Source organism: Centropristis striata, chromosome 22, assembly GCF_030273125.1.
Source record: "Centropristis striata isolate RG_2023a ecotype Rhode Island chromosome 22, C.striata_1.0, whole genome shotgun sequence".
In the NCBI taxonomy this organism is placed as follows: Eukaryota; Metazoa; Chordata; class Actinopteri; order Perciformes; family Serranidae; genus Centropristis; species Centropristis striata.
Genome location: NC_081538.1, coordinates 10860670 through 10875034, shown reverse-complemented (window position 1 = coordinate 10875034; position 14365 = coordinate 10860670). Strand labels below are relative to the sequence as shown.

Here is a 14365-nt window from a genome sequence, read left to right as displayed (position 1 = left end):
TTTACCAACTGCAACATAAGATAAAAATGTAAATGCTTGTAGCATGTATTTTTGCACTGGTATTGCTACTTTTACAGAAATATTTTAGGACTTTTTCTACCCCTGTCTAAGAATATTATTTTTACTGTAAGTATAATCCATGTTGGTCAATTTTCACCAAATTTTCATATTTTCTATGGAAATATATATATTAACAATTATAAGTGGTGGAACGTAACTAAGTACATTTACTCAAGCACTGTACTTGAGTACAGTTTTGAAGTACTCATACTTTACTTGAGTATTTCCTTGTAACTTTATACTTCTACTCCACTACATTTAGAGGCAATTATTGTACTTTTTACTCCACTACATTGAGCTGACAGCTTTAGTAACTTTTCATGTCAAGATTTAACATAAAAAACATGATTCATTAAAAGTGATTAGATTTTTTTTTTAATTAAACCTCATAACAGTATATTAAGTAGAAAAAATGAGCCCTATCTGTACAAAATTAAAGTGCTTACATTAATGCATCAATACAAATAATCTGATCATAATATTTAGAATATAGTAAACAATCTGAATGGGTCCATTCTGCATATTGAGTACTTTTACTTTTGATACTTTAAGTAGATTTTGATGCTGATACTTTGGTACATTTACTTAAGTAAGTTTTGAATGCAGGACTTTTACTTGTAGTGGAGTCATTTCACAGTGTGGTATTAGTACTTTTACCTAAAAAACGGATCTGAATACTTTTTCCACCACTGACAATAATTATGTTGAAGCATCCTAATCCTGTGTACAAAAAACAACAACTATAAAAGTATATTAATCTTCATTTAATGATGGCAAAGCCATGACCCGCCTTTCTCTGCTTCTGATTGGCTTGTGCATATATTCTTATGCTGGCCTTAACCAATCCACTTCCCCGTGCCATAAAATAACCAGTCAAATTAACGGAGTCAACAAGCACTAGCCAATCAGAGGCCGAGTAGGGCGGGCCATCCCAACTTAAAATAATTATTGCAGTTCATCCCCGGTCCTTTAGGTGTCGCTAAAACTTCACGGAACAACACGACTGGACTCGATATGAACACAAGGAAGTAACATTTTCTGCTTTTGAAAGATGGAGCAAACTACAAGTGAGACCCGTCAAAAAACATTTACATGCCAGTTGTGTGGTTTAAGTAGCCCTTTTACTTACTACGGCCAGAAACCACCAAACACCAGAGCCATTGTGTAAGTGGACAGTATCTCGTGTTGCTGTTAGCGCTGTGGAGCTAGCTGCGCTGAAGCTAATGTTGTTAGCTAGCTGCTACGTGGCTGCACGGAAAGTTAACTCAAATGTCTAAAGTTAGACAGCAAAGTAACCCTAAAGACAAAGGTTATTATGTTATACAGCAGTGGGGCGACTATTCATGCATTTACTGTAGTAAATGTAGCAGTAGCACACTGAAATACTCCAATACACTACAAGTTAAAGTCCTGCATTCAAAACCATTAGTCGAAAAAAAAGGATCAAAAGTCGTTCATTGTGCAGTAAAATGTTCCCTGTCAGTGTTTAACTCTTATAAATGATGTTTTTAATATTACTGATTAATATTACTGCTTAAATGTGTATGTTGCATTACACTGCAGTTAGATATTTAAAGTGTGTGTATATACAGTCATGGAAAGGATTATTAGACCTTTGTTTTCTTCAATTTGTTAATTTTAATGCTTGGTACAACTAAAGGTACATTTGTTTGGACATGTATAACGATTGGGAGCCATTTTCCATGGTTTTCCTGATAATGATTTTGGTTATTATCAAGAAAACTCATGGAAAATGACTCGATATAAGCTCTTAAATTAAACTCTTATGAGCTATTTTGTTGTTGTCGTACATTTGTACCTAAACAAATGTTCCTTTAGTTGTACCAGGCATTAAAATGAACAAGAAATTGAAGAAAACAATGGTCTAATATTTTTTTCCATGACTGTATGTTGCATTTTACTGCAGTTACATATTTAGACTTTGTGTTTATGTATTGTTGGTTGGTTGGTTTAATCTGCAGCAATGCATCATGTTCTACAAAAAAGATTGTAGCATCGATGTCCTGTGAGAGTCAGATACCTCTGAAAAGTCAGCTTTACATGGTGTCAGAAAAATAACCCATTTTCAGCCTTGTGAAGATGCATTTTCCAGCAGGTCCAAGATGGTTTTTTAAGTTGTTTATTTAGCTCAAGGATTAAAGAGATTTTCTCGACACATGAAGGAACACTTTATCCTTCAGTTTATCCCAACAAATCAAAATCAACACATCTGGAGTTGCATGTTTTATACAGGACAGGCAGAGGATGAAAATGTGTAAAGTAACTAAAGCTGTCAGACATAGAGAGTAGCATGAAATTTTACGACTCTTGTAAAGTACAAATACCCCAGGAATTGTACAGTCCTGGGGTAAATGCAGTGTTACATTTCACCATTGATGTCACATTTCTAGCAAGTTTTTCCTGCAACATGTCAGTTTTTTCTTGGTGAACCACTTCAATCTCTGTATACATCAACCTCATATCTTTATACATCAACTTATACCTGATTTTTTGTCGTCCACCAGGTTGCTAGAGGAGTGTTTTGTGACCCAGGACCCCTTCAGTCCAGACAAGGAGAAGTTCCTCATTCTGGGCTCTACCTGCAGCCTGTGCAGCATGTGTGTCTGTGTTGGATCGGTAAGACGTCTTTATATTTAACTGCTTCAGGCTGCGGTTGCCACAGACTAAAAATATGTGATAATGTAATCAGACGATTAATGCCTGATGCACATAGGAAAAGTAACGTAGGAACGTGCTTATCCGCTACAAATTAATGTCCATTCCTGCTTTGAACAGTGAGCTGTTCTCCTGTAACATGTTTCCACTTGGCATGAGTTGACCTTGAAGTTGATAAAACGTGCATCTGTGCTTTGGAAGATTCCCTCAGATGACTTTGCAATCTTGTGACATCTATATGTACTGAGTGACATTCATGACTGATGTCCCTGAGATCGGTTAATCCAGTTACACAAATAGATGTACTTTAAACCCAGGAATAAAGGTCACTAAGTTTGTCGAGTACATATGTGAAAACAGAGCACTGATACTTAGTGTTTTTCTCAGGACTGCAGTCTCTTCTACACCAAGAGGTTCTGCATGCAGTGTGTGAACAAGCACTTAGACCAGTTCCCCCATCAGATCCAGGCCGAGCTGGCCAAGAAGAAGCAGAGCTCCAAGGCTGCCGTCTCCTGACATCGAACAAGAAGTCCATAACGTGCTCCCCGAAAGAAGAGAAAACTCCGAAATGTGTCAAGGTGCTTTACCAGCACACTTCTATGAAACCCATACTGCACCAAAGTGCAAAAACACCATAAAGATCAAAACATCCTGTATTTTAGAAGCATAGCTTTTATTAAAAATTACACCACACATCAGAAAAATACTAGTTTATGCTCATGTCTAGTAAAACTAGGCCATCCTAGTGTTATTTGTTTATTTGTTGCTAGAGAGTTTTATAGAAGCAACAGGCGTGACGAGTGTTGCCGGACCCCTGATGGATTGTGGTTGCAGACGGATGATCAGCCCTGCTGGTTTGCAGCAATTAAAAAAAAGGTTCCGAATGAATAATCTGACGCCATGTCCTGTATGTACACAGTTGCTCTAAATTTTCTGTTGTAAAATGTTTTTTTAAACATATATAACAGTTTAAATTACTTTGTAAAAACTTTTCAACACTACAACTGAAAAAAATATACTAATTTGCCAAGATTTTCTCTTTGTACTTGTAAATGCCCCTTTTTTGTAAGAAAACAAATTTTATTACTTTTCAGCATATGGTAACATTAACATTTATATGGCTAATTATCTCTCGTGCCAAACGTGTTTGTGTTGACATAATGCATCTTTTTATGAGTGTATCACTCTGCATCCATGGTCAGAGGGTTCATTGTTGACTTCTGTGATGTCAAAAGAAAAAGTGTTCCTGTTATCTTAAACTATATAAAAAAAGATGCATACAGTGACCTTTCTCTGTTGTTTTGTGACTGTTTAATCGAGGGTCATAATTAATATGTAACTAATGTTTGTTTAGTGACAGAATCTGCTGTAGTTGCATCATCCCACTCTTGTTACTTTTAGCAGTGTTAAACAGTTACTCCCATTTCAAAATACGTGCTTTACAGTATCAAACCCGAAGCAAACAAAATGTTCTCTCGCCCCTTTTCTCACATTCCGTTTAATCATTTTGATCAAAATCAGTTTTCATCTCAGGGATCACTCGGTACAACATCGTGCACAGTTTGCAGCAGCATAAACACATTATGGATTAAGTGTGATCCTGGCGATAACATCAATATAACAGATGGCTTCGCTGTATTCATCACGAGATATTTGACGTTTCGAGGGCTAATTGAAACAGCATGGCCTTTAAGGCAGGCCCAGTGATTTTTACTGGCAAATGCTGAAGAGGAATGCAGAGCGACATTCACTGCAGAGTTTAAGTTGGGACATTGTGAACTCCTGGGCACAAGGAGTGCTCACTTTTGCCAATGCATTCACTCAATTACTCCAGGATTTCTATGCTGTTCTGAGATGTACAGAAAATAACTTAAGTCTCTGCGTGAATACAAGATAAAATTTCATGTCAGGAATTTTTAAGATGCAAAATAAGAACCTCCCCAGAGGGAAATGGTGCAGAATTTCAAGGTATTTTTTTTTCTTTTCTTTTTTTTTCTTTTTAAAGCTGCAACACTTTGTTTCCTTGGAGTTTAAATTCCAAGCACACACAAGCAATTACAACCAGTGAAGCACACAAACCACCTCTGTGGCACCAGTGGCAAAGTCTGACAGCGATAGGCGCCGTGCCAACGATGACGGAAGGCTTTCTGCTCAGGAGCTGATGTCATCGTATGCCAGGAGGCAAGTTTGTGGCTTTTTTAAAAATCTTGTTTTTCCGCATAAAACCTCATTTTAGTATCTCATTGTCCTTCAATTGCCTCAAAGCTGTATCTGAATGGATTTACACTGATTGAATCAAGTGTGCCTAAACCATTTATGTAACACCAAAACAGATGAGGCAGAGATATCTGTCAGCACTCCAACAATCACTGGATGATTGATTTCTACAATTGTATTACCAGCCTGGAGCAAGACCTCAGACTACTACTACTGCAGGGAGATAAATCTGTTTAGAGTTGTTTTTTATTCAGAACATCTTACAGTGCATCACAGAGATACAAATGATATTAATGAGATCAAATGATATCTTTGACCTGTAGGTGTTCAGTTGACCTGATCCCTGCTGTGATAAATCACCTACTAATGGAACGATAAAACGAGATAATGCACTCCTTTACACCCACAGCCTCTGTTCCTTTCCTTCTTTATGTATTTAACTAATCACACAGATTAATTAGGCCATATTCATGTGTAGAGTTAATCCAATCCAGCTCTGTGTTGTTGTTGCCCCTGTTCGACTTTAAGAGAGCTCAATGGGCGGTCCTAGAGCGCAGACCAATGAATCGGCTTCTCTGTTTAAATAGTCCTTGATGTCAACTTTTCTTCTTCACTCATAGCTCCCTCTAACGCCATGTTGGCTGTTATTACTTGACTTGTTGTTTGCATCAGCCTTACTACGGACTTGACAGGAGTGGCTCTCTTAAACCCCCCTGCGCCCTTGGAGACGCTTTATTCCATTTTTGCGCGTACGCGTTTTGGATGATACGCGCGGAGTATGCACGCATCATCCCTCGCATTTTAAAGGAATACTACTTGGAAATAGAAGTTTGAAAGGCTTCGGTTGTTGGGTTGTTGTTTGTGTATTTTTTCCCTTGTCATATGTGCAACAAAATGTCAGATGTTCGCCTTTCTAATGCGAGCCCGACCGTGGAGAGGGTGGATGCGCGGCAGCCAGACAACGTCAGACCTTCGGTGAGCAGAAACCTTTTCGGCAGACCCGACCCAGAGGAGATACGGAGGTATGTGACGGCTTCGATACAGGAAGATGTGCAGCGTTTTACGGAGAGGTATAATTTCGATCCGGTGAACGAGAGACCGCTCTCTCCGGGCAACTTCGAGTGGCAGGAGGACCGCGGCGCACCGGAGTTTTATGCCCGGCAGCCTCACGAGAACCAGCGACCCCAGCGAGAGGAGGACCTGCCCGGGGATAACAACTCGTGTTCTGCCGAGGGGAGGAGTGAACAGCAGCCGGATCAGCCAGCCAGAGACGGCTCGAGAAAAAGACCAAGTTCAGGAGCTCCAGGTGATTTGCCTTAAAGCTGCTACGCATTTTTGTTTCGCTGTGCCGCAATGCAGAGGCGCGAAGCAACAGTTGTGTCCCGGGTTCAACCCTGGGCTACGATCGGTCGGTCACCCAAGCACAAGTGTGCAAGAGCACCGAGGGGGCCGATCATTTATTTATAAGTCGGTAAATCTGTTTTTATTAATGATAGTGGCAGTGTAATGCCCAATTGGTTAGGAGATTAAAACCGCGTTTATGAATAGCATTGTAGTTAGAATATATATATTTAAATCTCGCCAGTTGCATTTCTCCAATATGCTAAGGATGTCAGGTGCTTTAAAAAAAAAAAAAAAAATGAACGTGCAGCTCTACACCCTGACAACTTTTCCTCTTGTCTGCCAGGTCCCTGCTCCAGCGAGTGTCAGAGTAAAAGGTCGCATACCGACGAAGATGATGATGAAGACCAGTCGGCCGGTGCAGGAAGTCAGGCGGTAACAGCCGCGGAGGAGAGACCCAGCAGGCCGGAGCAGAGCGCGGAGGACCAGTGAAAAGCTGCCAGGTTAGAAATAATTTCTCAAAATTCCACTGTTATTAAAAAATCGGAATGCATGGTAATAAACAGGTATTCGATTAGTAAAATACTAACGATCGGCTTTCATATTGGACGCAAATAGAGTTTTGTTTATCACCAGCATCAGTTACAGTTGTAAACACACATTCTGCCCTGTACACAGCACTTACACGTCATCAAGTCAAACTTGCATGTTTTTTTCTTTCATCTTCCACAACTCTTCGTGCTATGACTGTTCACCCTGTGTGCGCGCGTGTGTGTGTGTGTGTGTGTGTGTGTGTGTGCGTGTCTGCATGAAGGATATCTAGCATGAGCAACTGCTTTTTCAATTGCACCATTCAACAGGCTGTTTCCTCTTTATGTCCCACAGAGCGGGGAGACCTGTTGCTGGTGGAATACTGTAGCCTTTCTCATCATCTGACAGATGGGAGAGAAAATATATAAAAGCGGCCTTTTCCTAAAGAAGGGAGGAGGAGAGGCTGCACAAGCACTGAATATGTACACTATCAAGTTTTGGCACTCATTTCAATTAAATTGCCTCAGAAGCAGCAGACAATGTAGCAGTGTGCAAATGGATTTTTGCTCATTTTTTATCTACTACCTATGTTTCAGATGTAGCACATAAATAAAAGCATATTATGCTTTTCATACCTTTTTGTTAAATGTATTTGAATAAGTGTGTGAATTTGACTCGGGAAGTTGCAGTGCAATTTCCAACAGAGAAATATTATTTTGTTAAAGTGGTCATATTGTGTCATTATTCAGGTAATTGATGTAAGTTAAAAAATGCAGATTACAAAAGTCAGGGTTGTGTGGAAACAAAATGTCTTCACTTATTCTATGGCTTTATTTGTCCCAGTGTTATATATCTTGTTTTTTGAAGGCCCAGATGGCCACACTGTAAGTTGAGGGTCCATCTAACTGGGAACAGCCATGACAGATAAAGTTTACATGCAAATATTGTCTACTTATTTCCCCATTTTTTGTTTGTTTGTTTAAGTTTTTTTTTTTCTCCACCAAAGTTTGTTCCTTTTGTTCTGGGGCTGAGGGGAGGGGCGGGAGGGTGGCTAAACTGCTGAGCAATATCCAACCAAATTTTAACAGTATTTGCTAATAATCCTAAGAATTAGCTTTTATTTTTAAATTAGGTGACTTTATATTTTAGTGGCTTTATGCCACATAATCCACCCCTTGTAGTAAGTGGTGTAGTCCAGGTTAACATAGATAAAATATGTTTAAAAAAATCACTGGGCTACTTATTATGCAAATATGTGAATCAAAGATTTGTCTTTGTGGTGTGGAATTCATGTGGAACATGTAATTGCACTATTGTTAATTTCTTTCTTTTTTTTTTAGGGGAGAAAAACAAAGTGACACTGCCTCATCTGGTGTAAAACTTTGAAGTGTACTTGTGTGCCTTTTTTTTTTTCCTTTTTATTTTTTTTCAAAAACACTGAAAGATTATACTAACTTATTTATGTTGAGCTTTTTGTTGTGGGTGTATGTATAGCTTCCCAAAGCGACATTTTGTAAATATATATTTTCAATATTGTTTTTAAGATAAATAAACTGTTGCAAAACTGAGCCTAATAATCGATTTTATATCCTGTGTGTTTTGTATTTTTTTCCTCTCTCTTCTTCAATCTGCAGTTTGATTGATTAAAAAGCAATGCTGGTGTAATAAATGCATGTGCTCACTATTTTTGATTGCATAGCACACAACAGCTCCACCCTTCACAAACACACTTCAGGCTTAAAGTGATCCACCCATGTAAACTGGTAGTCTGATTGTAGTAATTATTAAGTCTTATACAAAGACCTAATGGAGATATAAACATGTTATTAAAGAGGTTTAATGAGTTCTTCAGCCTGGCGAATGACACTGTAGTCATACTAAGCAGCCCACTAATAACCTAATGACGAACTTAATGTCTGTCTTGCTCTATAATGAGGTTTTAGTTGCCATGTACTATGTACATTTAAATATAAAAGCGATAATTCAGTGATAATTTTCTGTTGGAGCCTAACTACAAAAAGACTTCTATAACACTCCCATATTTTGCCAAAAGCAACTCTATTTCCTATGGAGTTCCTGCTGTATAATAAAATGACATAATGTGTGTGGTTGGACTCAAAAATCCAGCACACGGTGTACGTCTTGAGTGCAAACACAGCACCAGAGTGCAGACTGTGACTGTGCTGGATCGTCTCAGCCCAGCTCTGCCTCCAAAGTTGAAAACAACAAGGGTACGTCCTGAGGAAAAGAGGGAAAAAAAGTTTTTAGTTATTGGCTTTCCCTGGCTCCAATCACAGCGGAGAGAAGAAAAGCAGACCACTTAGAAGCCAGCCAGTCAGAGAGCAGTGGGAGGGAGCCCGGGACAGTACAGGCTGTTCTTTTCATAAAACACACACCACCCAATTAGTTTCATTGGCTGCCTCTTTCCTGTTGATACCAGCGAGTAGGAGTCAAATACAGAGTGAGTGAGAGAGAGAGCTATTCCTATAATATCGCATACTGGCTCTGACTGCGTCTGCAGTAATTACTATGAGCTCATGGCCTTTCACTAAACTTTTAGAGAGGATTGCGACACTTTAAACACATTGGTGCTCTCTTTTTGTCACACAATGAATCTTAAAATGTTTCAACATTAACCTAATGTGCGTCATATTTATATCTTGTCACTTTCACTTCCATCCTGTTTTTTTGCGTCTGTCTGAACTTCGTGTTGTGTTGTTGTTTTGTGTAGTGCTTAATAGATTTGATTCAAATTTAGTTGAAACCAGTGGTGGAAGAAGTATTCAGATTCCTTTACTTAAGTAAAAGTACTAATACCACACTGCAGAATTACTCCACTACAAGAAAAAGTCCTGCATTAAAAACTTACTTAAATAAAATATAAGATAAGATATTTCTTTATTGATCCCCAGGGAAAAAATTTAGTACAAAAGTACAAAAGTATAAGCATAACAATGTATTTAGCGTATCAAAAGTAAAAGTACTCGTTATGCAGAATGGACCCACTCAGATTGTTTTAAATATTCGAAATATATTATTACATTATTATTATTATTATTATTATTATTATTATTGATGCATTCATATAAGAAGCATTTTACTGTTGTCAAAATAGGGCTCATTTTAACTACTTAATATGCTTTTATGTGGTTAAATTTATCAACATTCGTTATAATTTTAAATTGATTGTATTTTTTCATCAAATCAAACTTTATTTATAAAGCACTTTTCATACAATAAATGCAACACAAAGTGCTGTACAGAATATAAAAACAGAGATGCAACACAAATACAAATACACACACACAGACCCACTCATCCACCGCACACCCACACTCACTCACATGCACACACATACGCACACTACACAAACTATCACTGAATTAACATGGCAGGGCACTGAGGAACCATGAGAGGAAAACCACCTATGGGGGGATCATCCACACTGAGAGGGATCGCAGCCCACGGCCTGAAAAGTAACTAAAGCTGGTAGTTACTGATATTTTATAATATTTGCCCCAAAATGTATTGGAGTAGAAGTATAAAGTTACATAAAATGGAAATACTCAAGTAAATTACAAGGAGCTCAAAGTTGTACTTATGTACAGTACTTCAGTAAATGTACTTAGTTACATTCCACCACTGGTGAAAACAATAGACTGTATAAATCAAGTGGTTCAGGCCTGAACAGTGAAGTCAATGTGCAAGTGCCTTAAACCTGCATTCTTTATAATGTCCAGCAGGGGACGACTCCACTGGCTGTCTAAAGAAGTCTGATTGTTTTGAAGTCTATGAGAAAATGAATCTACTTCTCACTTAATTTGTTTTCTCAGTAAACATTTTCCTCATGAGTTTATTGACTCAAAGTTGAGTTCGCACAATTAAAACGAACAAGACCCCTTTAATTGTACACAATTCAAATTTTGAACTAACTGCACAGTCCCAAAATATGAACTAGTTCACATTAGTTTATTTTGTTGCTTCAACTCAATATGTCATTTCAAATTTGTTGCCAATGTGGCTGAAGTTCTGACATGTATCTGCATAAAAATATAATGTAACTACACCGATCAAACAAAATAATTGCCATGATTAATACAGATGTCTCACTGTTAAACTTTCTCATGAAAGTGTCCATTACTCACCTTTTAATGACTTTATGAACTTAAATGATCATGAATTTATGTATTGAACATACGCAATAAACACAAAAATGTTACCGTCTCTGAGACAGAATAGGATTGAGTGACCATGTTAACTGGTGACTTCAAGCCTAAAGTGTCTGTGGTTTCTCCTAATAACTTAAATCAATGGTTGGTGTTGATAATAAACACAAATGAGTAAGCATTTTTAAGTAAGTTTAAGGAAATTCACATGTTCTGTTTGTGTTTTCAACAGCTGCCATCAGTACCAGCAACCAAGATGCATTTAGTCGAGTCACCAGTTAACAGGGCCACTCATTTAAATGTTACACTAGGCATCATTTTCACAGGGGGAAACTAAGGAAGAATTTATTTTTTTTGATGAGGGAACAAACATCGAGCCAACACTGGCATGCCAGGTGCAACCAATCACAGTGTGAGCGTCGTCAACTGTTGCAAAAATTAACAATGCTCACATTCATGTTCCCTGATGGAATTGATGCACTGAGTTCAATGTTCGACCTGTTTCCCACTGTGTTTTTATGCTGAGCTAAGCGAACAGCCTCAGTGATGATACAGCATATTTCAGATACATAAGAAGCGATAGCTGATCCCTCAGCTATCTGCATGTAGTAATAGTCTCTCAAATGGTTTATCGTTCAAAAAGCAAGAGCAGTGTTAGCACATCACATTAAAGCCACCAGCCTTAACTGGGAAAACATGATACAGCACACAAATTAAACATCTAGCGGCTTCAGAAAGTATTCAGATTCCTTTATTTTTTGCAGATGTAATTTTAAATGCATAAATTGTCACTTTTGCCCACCAATCAACACTAATAACCCATAATGATGAAGTCAAAACATGTTTGTAGAAATGTGCAAATAAAAACAAAACAAAAACCGAAATCTCTCATTTACATGAGAGTTCAGAGCCTCTAAATGGTGCTCAGGTGCATCCTGTTTGCTTTAATTATCCTTGAGATGTGTCGAGCTTGATTAGAGTCCACCTGTGGCAAACTGAACTGATTGCAGACAGGCATACACACACACACACACACACACACACACAGCGACACACAGTGTGTATATAATACCCCAAAGTTCACACTGCATGTTATGATGAAAACCAAGTCTAAGGAGCCCTCTGTAGGCTTATAGAGCCAGAGGCATATACAGGCAAAAAACATTTCTAAAGCTTTCAGTGTTCCCATGAGCACAGTGGCCTCAATTACTGTGAAATGATAACATTGCATGCTTGTGATGCGAGTTTGAATAACTGTGAAAATCTTTGCTTTTATTGAAATGTAACTTTATTTTTAAAGGAGATTAAAACTAGCCTTTTGCTTAATTTTACGTTCACTGCGTGCACACTAATCCTGTGAGTCGAATAAACAAAAAGGTAAATGGAAAGTCTCTGAATACATTTCCATTCTGTCACACCACTCAGGAATCATACGCAGAAAAGCCATGTAGAGTACATTAAATAAACCAATTATGACCCTCTCTGGTGCAGTTAAATCAAGCCTTTCACGTAAGGAACAGTCTTTTATGTTTAACTGAGCCGTGACATTTAGCTGATGTTTGTTGTTAGTGACAGTACGTTCTGGTCCTTGAAATGCCAATTTCCTCTTAATATTCTCAGGTTACCAGTAACAGTATAATGAAAACAATACATGACGCAGAGGCAGTTTCACAGAGTCAGAACAGCAGAGTTCCCAAAAAAATGCAACTTTCATAGAGAAGTATATTATTATTAGCATATTATTACAAATATTATATAACCAATAATATTCTGAAGTTCAGATGTTGTTTTATGGTAGCATCAGTGTATGTGTGTGATAAATGATCTATCTGAATCCTGCACTGCAGCAAAACATATTATGACCAACAGGGACGTCGGCATTGACTAAATGAAGTTAACATGGAAGTTTAAGCTAAAAAAAAAATAATTTAAAAAAATCTGAAAAGTCAAAAATTGTATGGAAGAGGATTGAGGCCAGGTAGGAGAAAAAAAATAGTCAAATCAAATCAAATCAAATCAACTTTATTTATAGAGCCCTTTAAGACAGCGTTAGCTGATACAAAGTGCTGTACATGGCAGGACAGACCAACAATAAAAACAAAACAAGCAAAAACAACTAAAACAAAGCGAGTCTCATGCTGGGTAAAAACCAATAAATAAAAGTGGGTTTTAAAATGAATCTCAATTTTAAAATTAGTCTTAATTTTAAAATTAATCTTAATTTTAAAAAACCACAAAGAACAAATAAAAACAGAATGAGAGGTGGACATTTTTTTTTCCATATGCAGTTTGAGAAAAAAAGTCGAAATGTTGATAATAAATTCAACTTTTGTGTTCGGTAAAGTTGGAAAAATATTCACAGATGGGTTGTTCCCGTGTCAGTAAATCATCAGAGGAACATTGTCTATCTGAACAGTTAGGTAGACTGCAAGCTACAACCTGATTTTCATTAATGTCATAAAATGAGCAATAACCACAATATTTAAGAATGCAGTGGTACTAAAATCCCCCTACACACAAACTAGCTATTCTTGGTAGCAGGCTACCACAACTATTGTTTTTGGAAAATCTGCTTTTATGTAATTTATGTGAAATTTTTAGACATATTTGGAAGAAAATCAAGTTGTGGCTTGCAGTCTAAGTCACCAAATTCAAAAAGTTGACTTTATTCTCAACATTTCAACTTTTTTCTCAACATTGTGTTTCGACTTTATTCTTGAAGTGCATAATGAGGAAAAAATGTTTCCTCCTCTCATTATTTTTTTCTCCTACCTGGTCCTAATCCTCTTCCGTAAAACCGTTTGGAATTCCATTTTTCAAAAAGCAAATTGTGTATTTGTGTTGCCTGATTAGGAATGTGTCTCATGAACCTGGTTTGTGGCATATTTCCAGTAGTTTCTAGTTTGTGGTGGTAAAGTCCCTACCGGTCATTTTATACAGTGAAGTCAAGTTTAAAAAATGTATTTCACTACAATTAAAAGCTACTGTGGGGACTAACATCATCACATATCAATACAATTATTCATTGAATACATAGGAGTCAGATTTTCAACGAAACCCAATTTATGCAATTCCAAGGCTGTTGAGGGACCAGAGAATGCAGAAATGTTCAAATACAACAGACGAATAATAACACATATGGACTGCATAAGTAAAATGGTTTTACACCAAACTGCATGGGATGAACATAAAGTGGGCATGTCTGTAAAGGGGAGATTTCTAGTTACACACAGAATCCAATTCCATTCAATTTCCTGAGGTCAGTTTTTACTAGCTAAAACTTGGGCTAACTTCTGAACATTATTTCTTCTTCTTCTAGTTTCATATGACACCAATATTTTCCCTGTAGTCTGTTATAATCTGGTCAACAGTCC

At 37.5% G+C, this 14365-nt stretch overlaps 2 protein-coding genes across 2 annotated transcripts; both read left to right on the top strand.

The window, feature by feature from the left end:
• Nucleotides 1-1027: 1027 nt before the first annotated feature.
• cdpf1 (cysteine rich DPF motif domain containing 1) lies at nt 1028-4022 on the top strand. The gene is made up of 3 exons (XM_059326043.1): nt 1028-1224; nt 2586-2697; nt 3124-4022. The coding sequence occupies exons 1-3, from the start codon at nt 1112-1114 to the stop codon at nt 3250-3252; spliced, it is 354 nt and encodes a 117-aa protein (XP_059182026.1). The 5' UTR covers nt 1028-1111; the 3' UTR covers nt 3253-4022.
• A 1416-nt stretch (nt 4023-5438) lies between these two features.
• Nucleotides 5439-8411, top strand: LOC131961178 (cyclin-dependent kinase inhibitor 1B-like). The gene is made up of 3 exons (XM_059326446.1): nt 5439-6259; nt 6641-6797; nt 7180-8411. Exons 1-2 carry the CDS (start codon nt 5836-5838, stop codon nt 6784-6786), a joined length of 570 nt encoding a protein of 189 aa, XP_059182429.1. The 5' UTR covers nt 5439-5835; the 3' UTR covers nt 6787-6797; nt 7180-8411.
• Nucleotides 8412-14365: the final 5954 nt, after the last annotated feature.

Bases quoted from the DNA above. Each gene is read 5' to 3' on its own strand.
- cdpf1 (XM_059326043.1), top strand. From the start codon at position 1,112: ATGGAGCAAACTACAAGTGAGACCCGTCAAAAAACATTTACATGCCAG. The intron at 1,225-2,585 runs GTAAGTGGACAG...GTCGTCCACCAG, and splicing joins CCAAACACCAGAGCCATTGT to GTTGCTAGAGGAGTGTTTTG. The intron at 2,698-3,123 runs GTAAGACGTCTT...TGTTTTTCTCAG, and splicing joins TGTGTGTCTGTGTTGGATCG to GACTGCAGTCTCTTCTACAC.
- LOC131961178 (XM_059326446.1), top strand. From the start codon at position 5,836: ATGTGCAACAAAATGTCAGATGTTCGCCTTTCTAATGCGAGCCCGACC. The intron at 6,260-6,640 runs GTGATTTGCCTT...CTTGTCTGCCAG, and splicing joins ACCAAGTTCAGGAGCTCCAG to GTCCCTGCTCCAGCGAGTGT.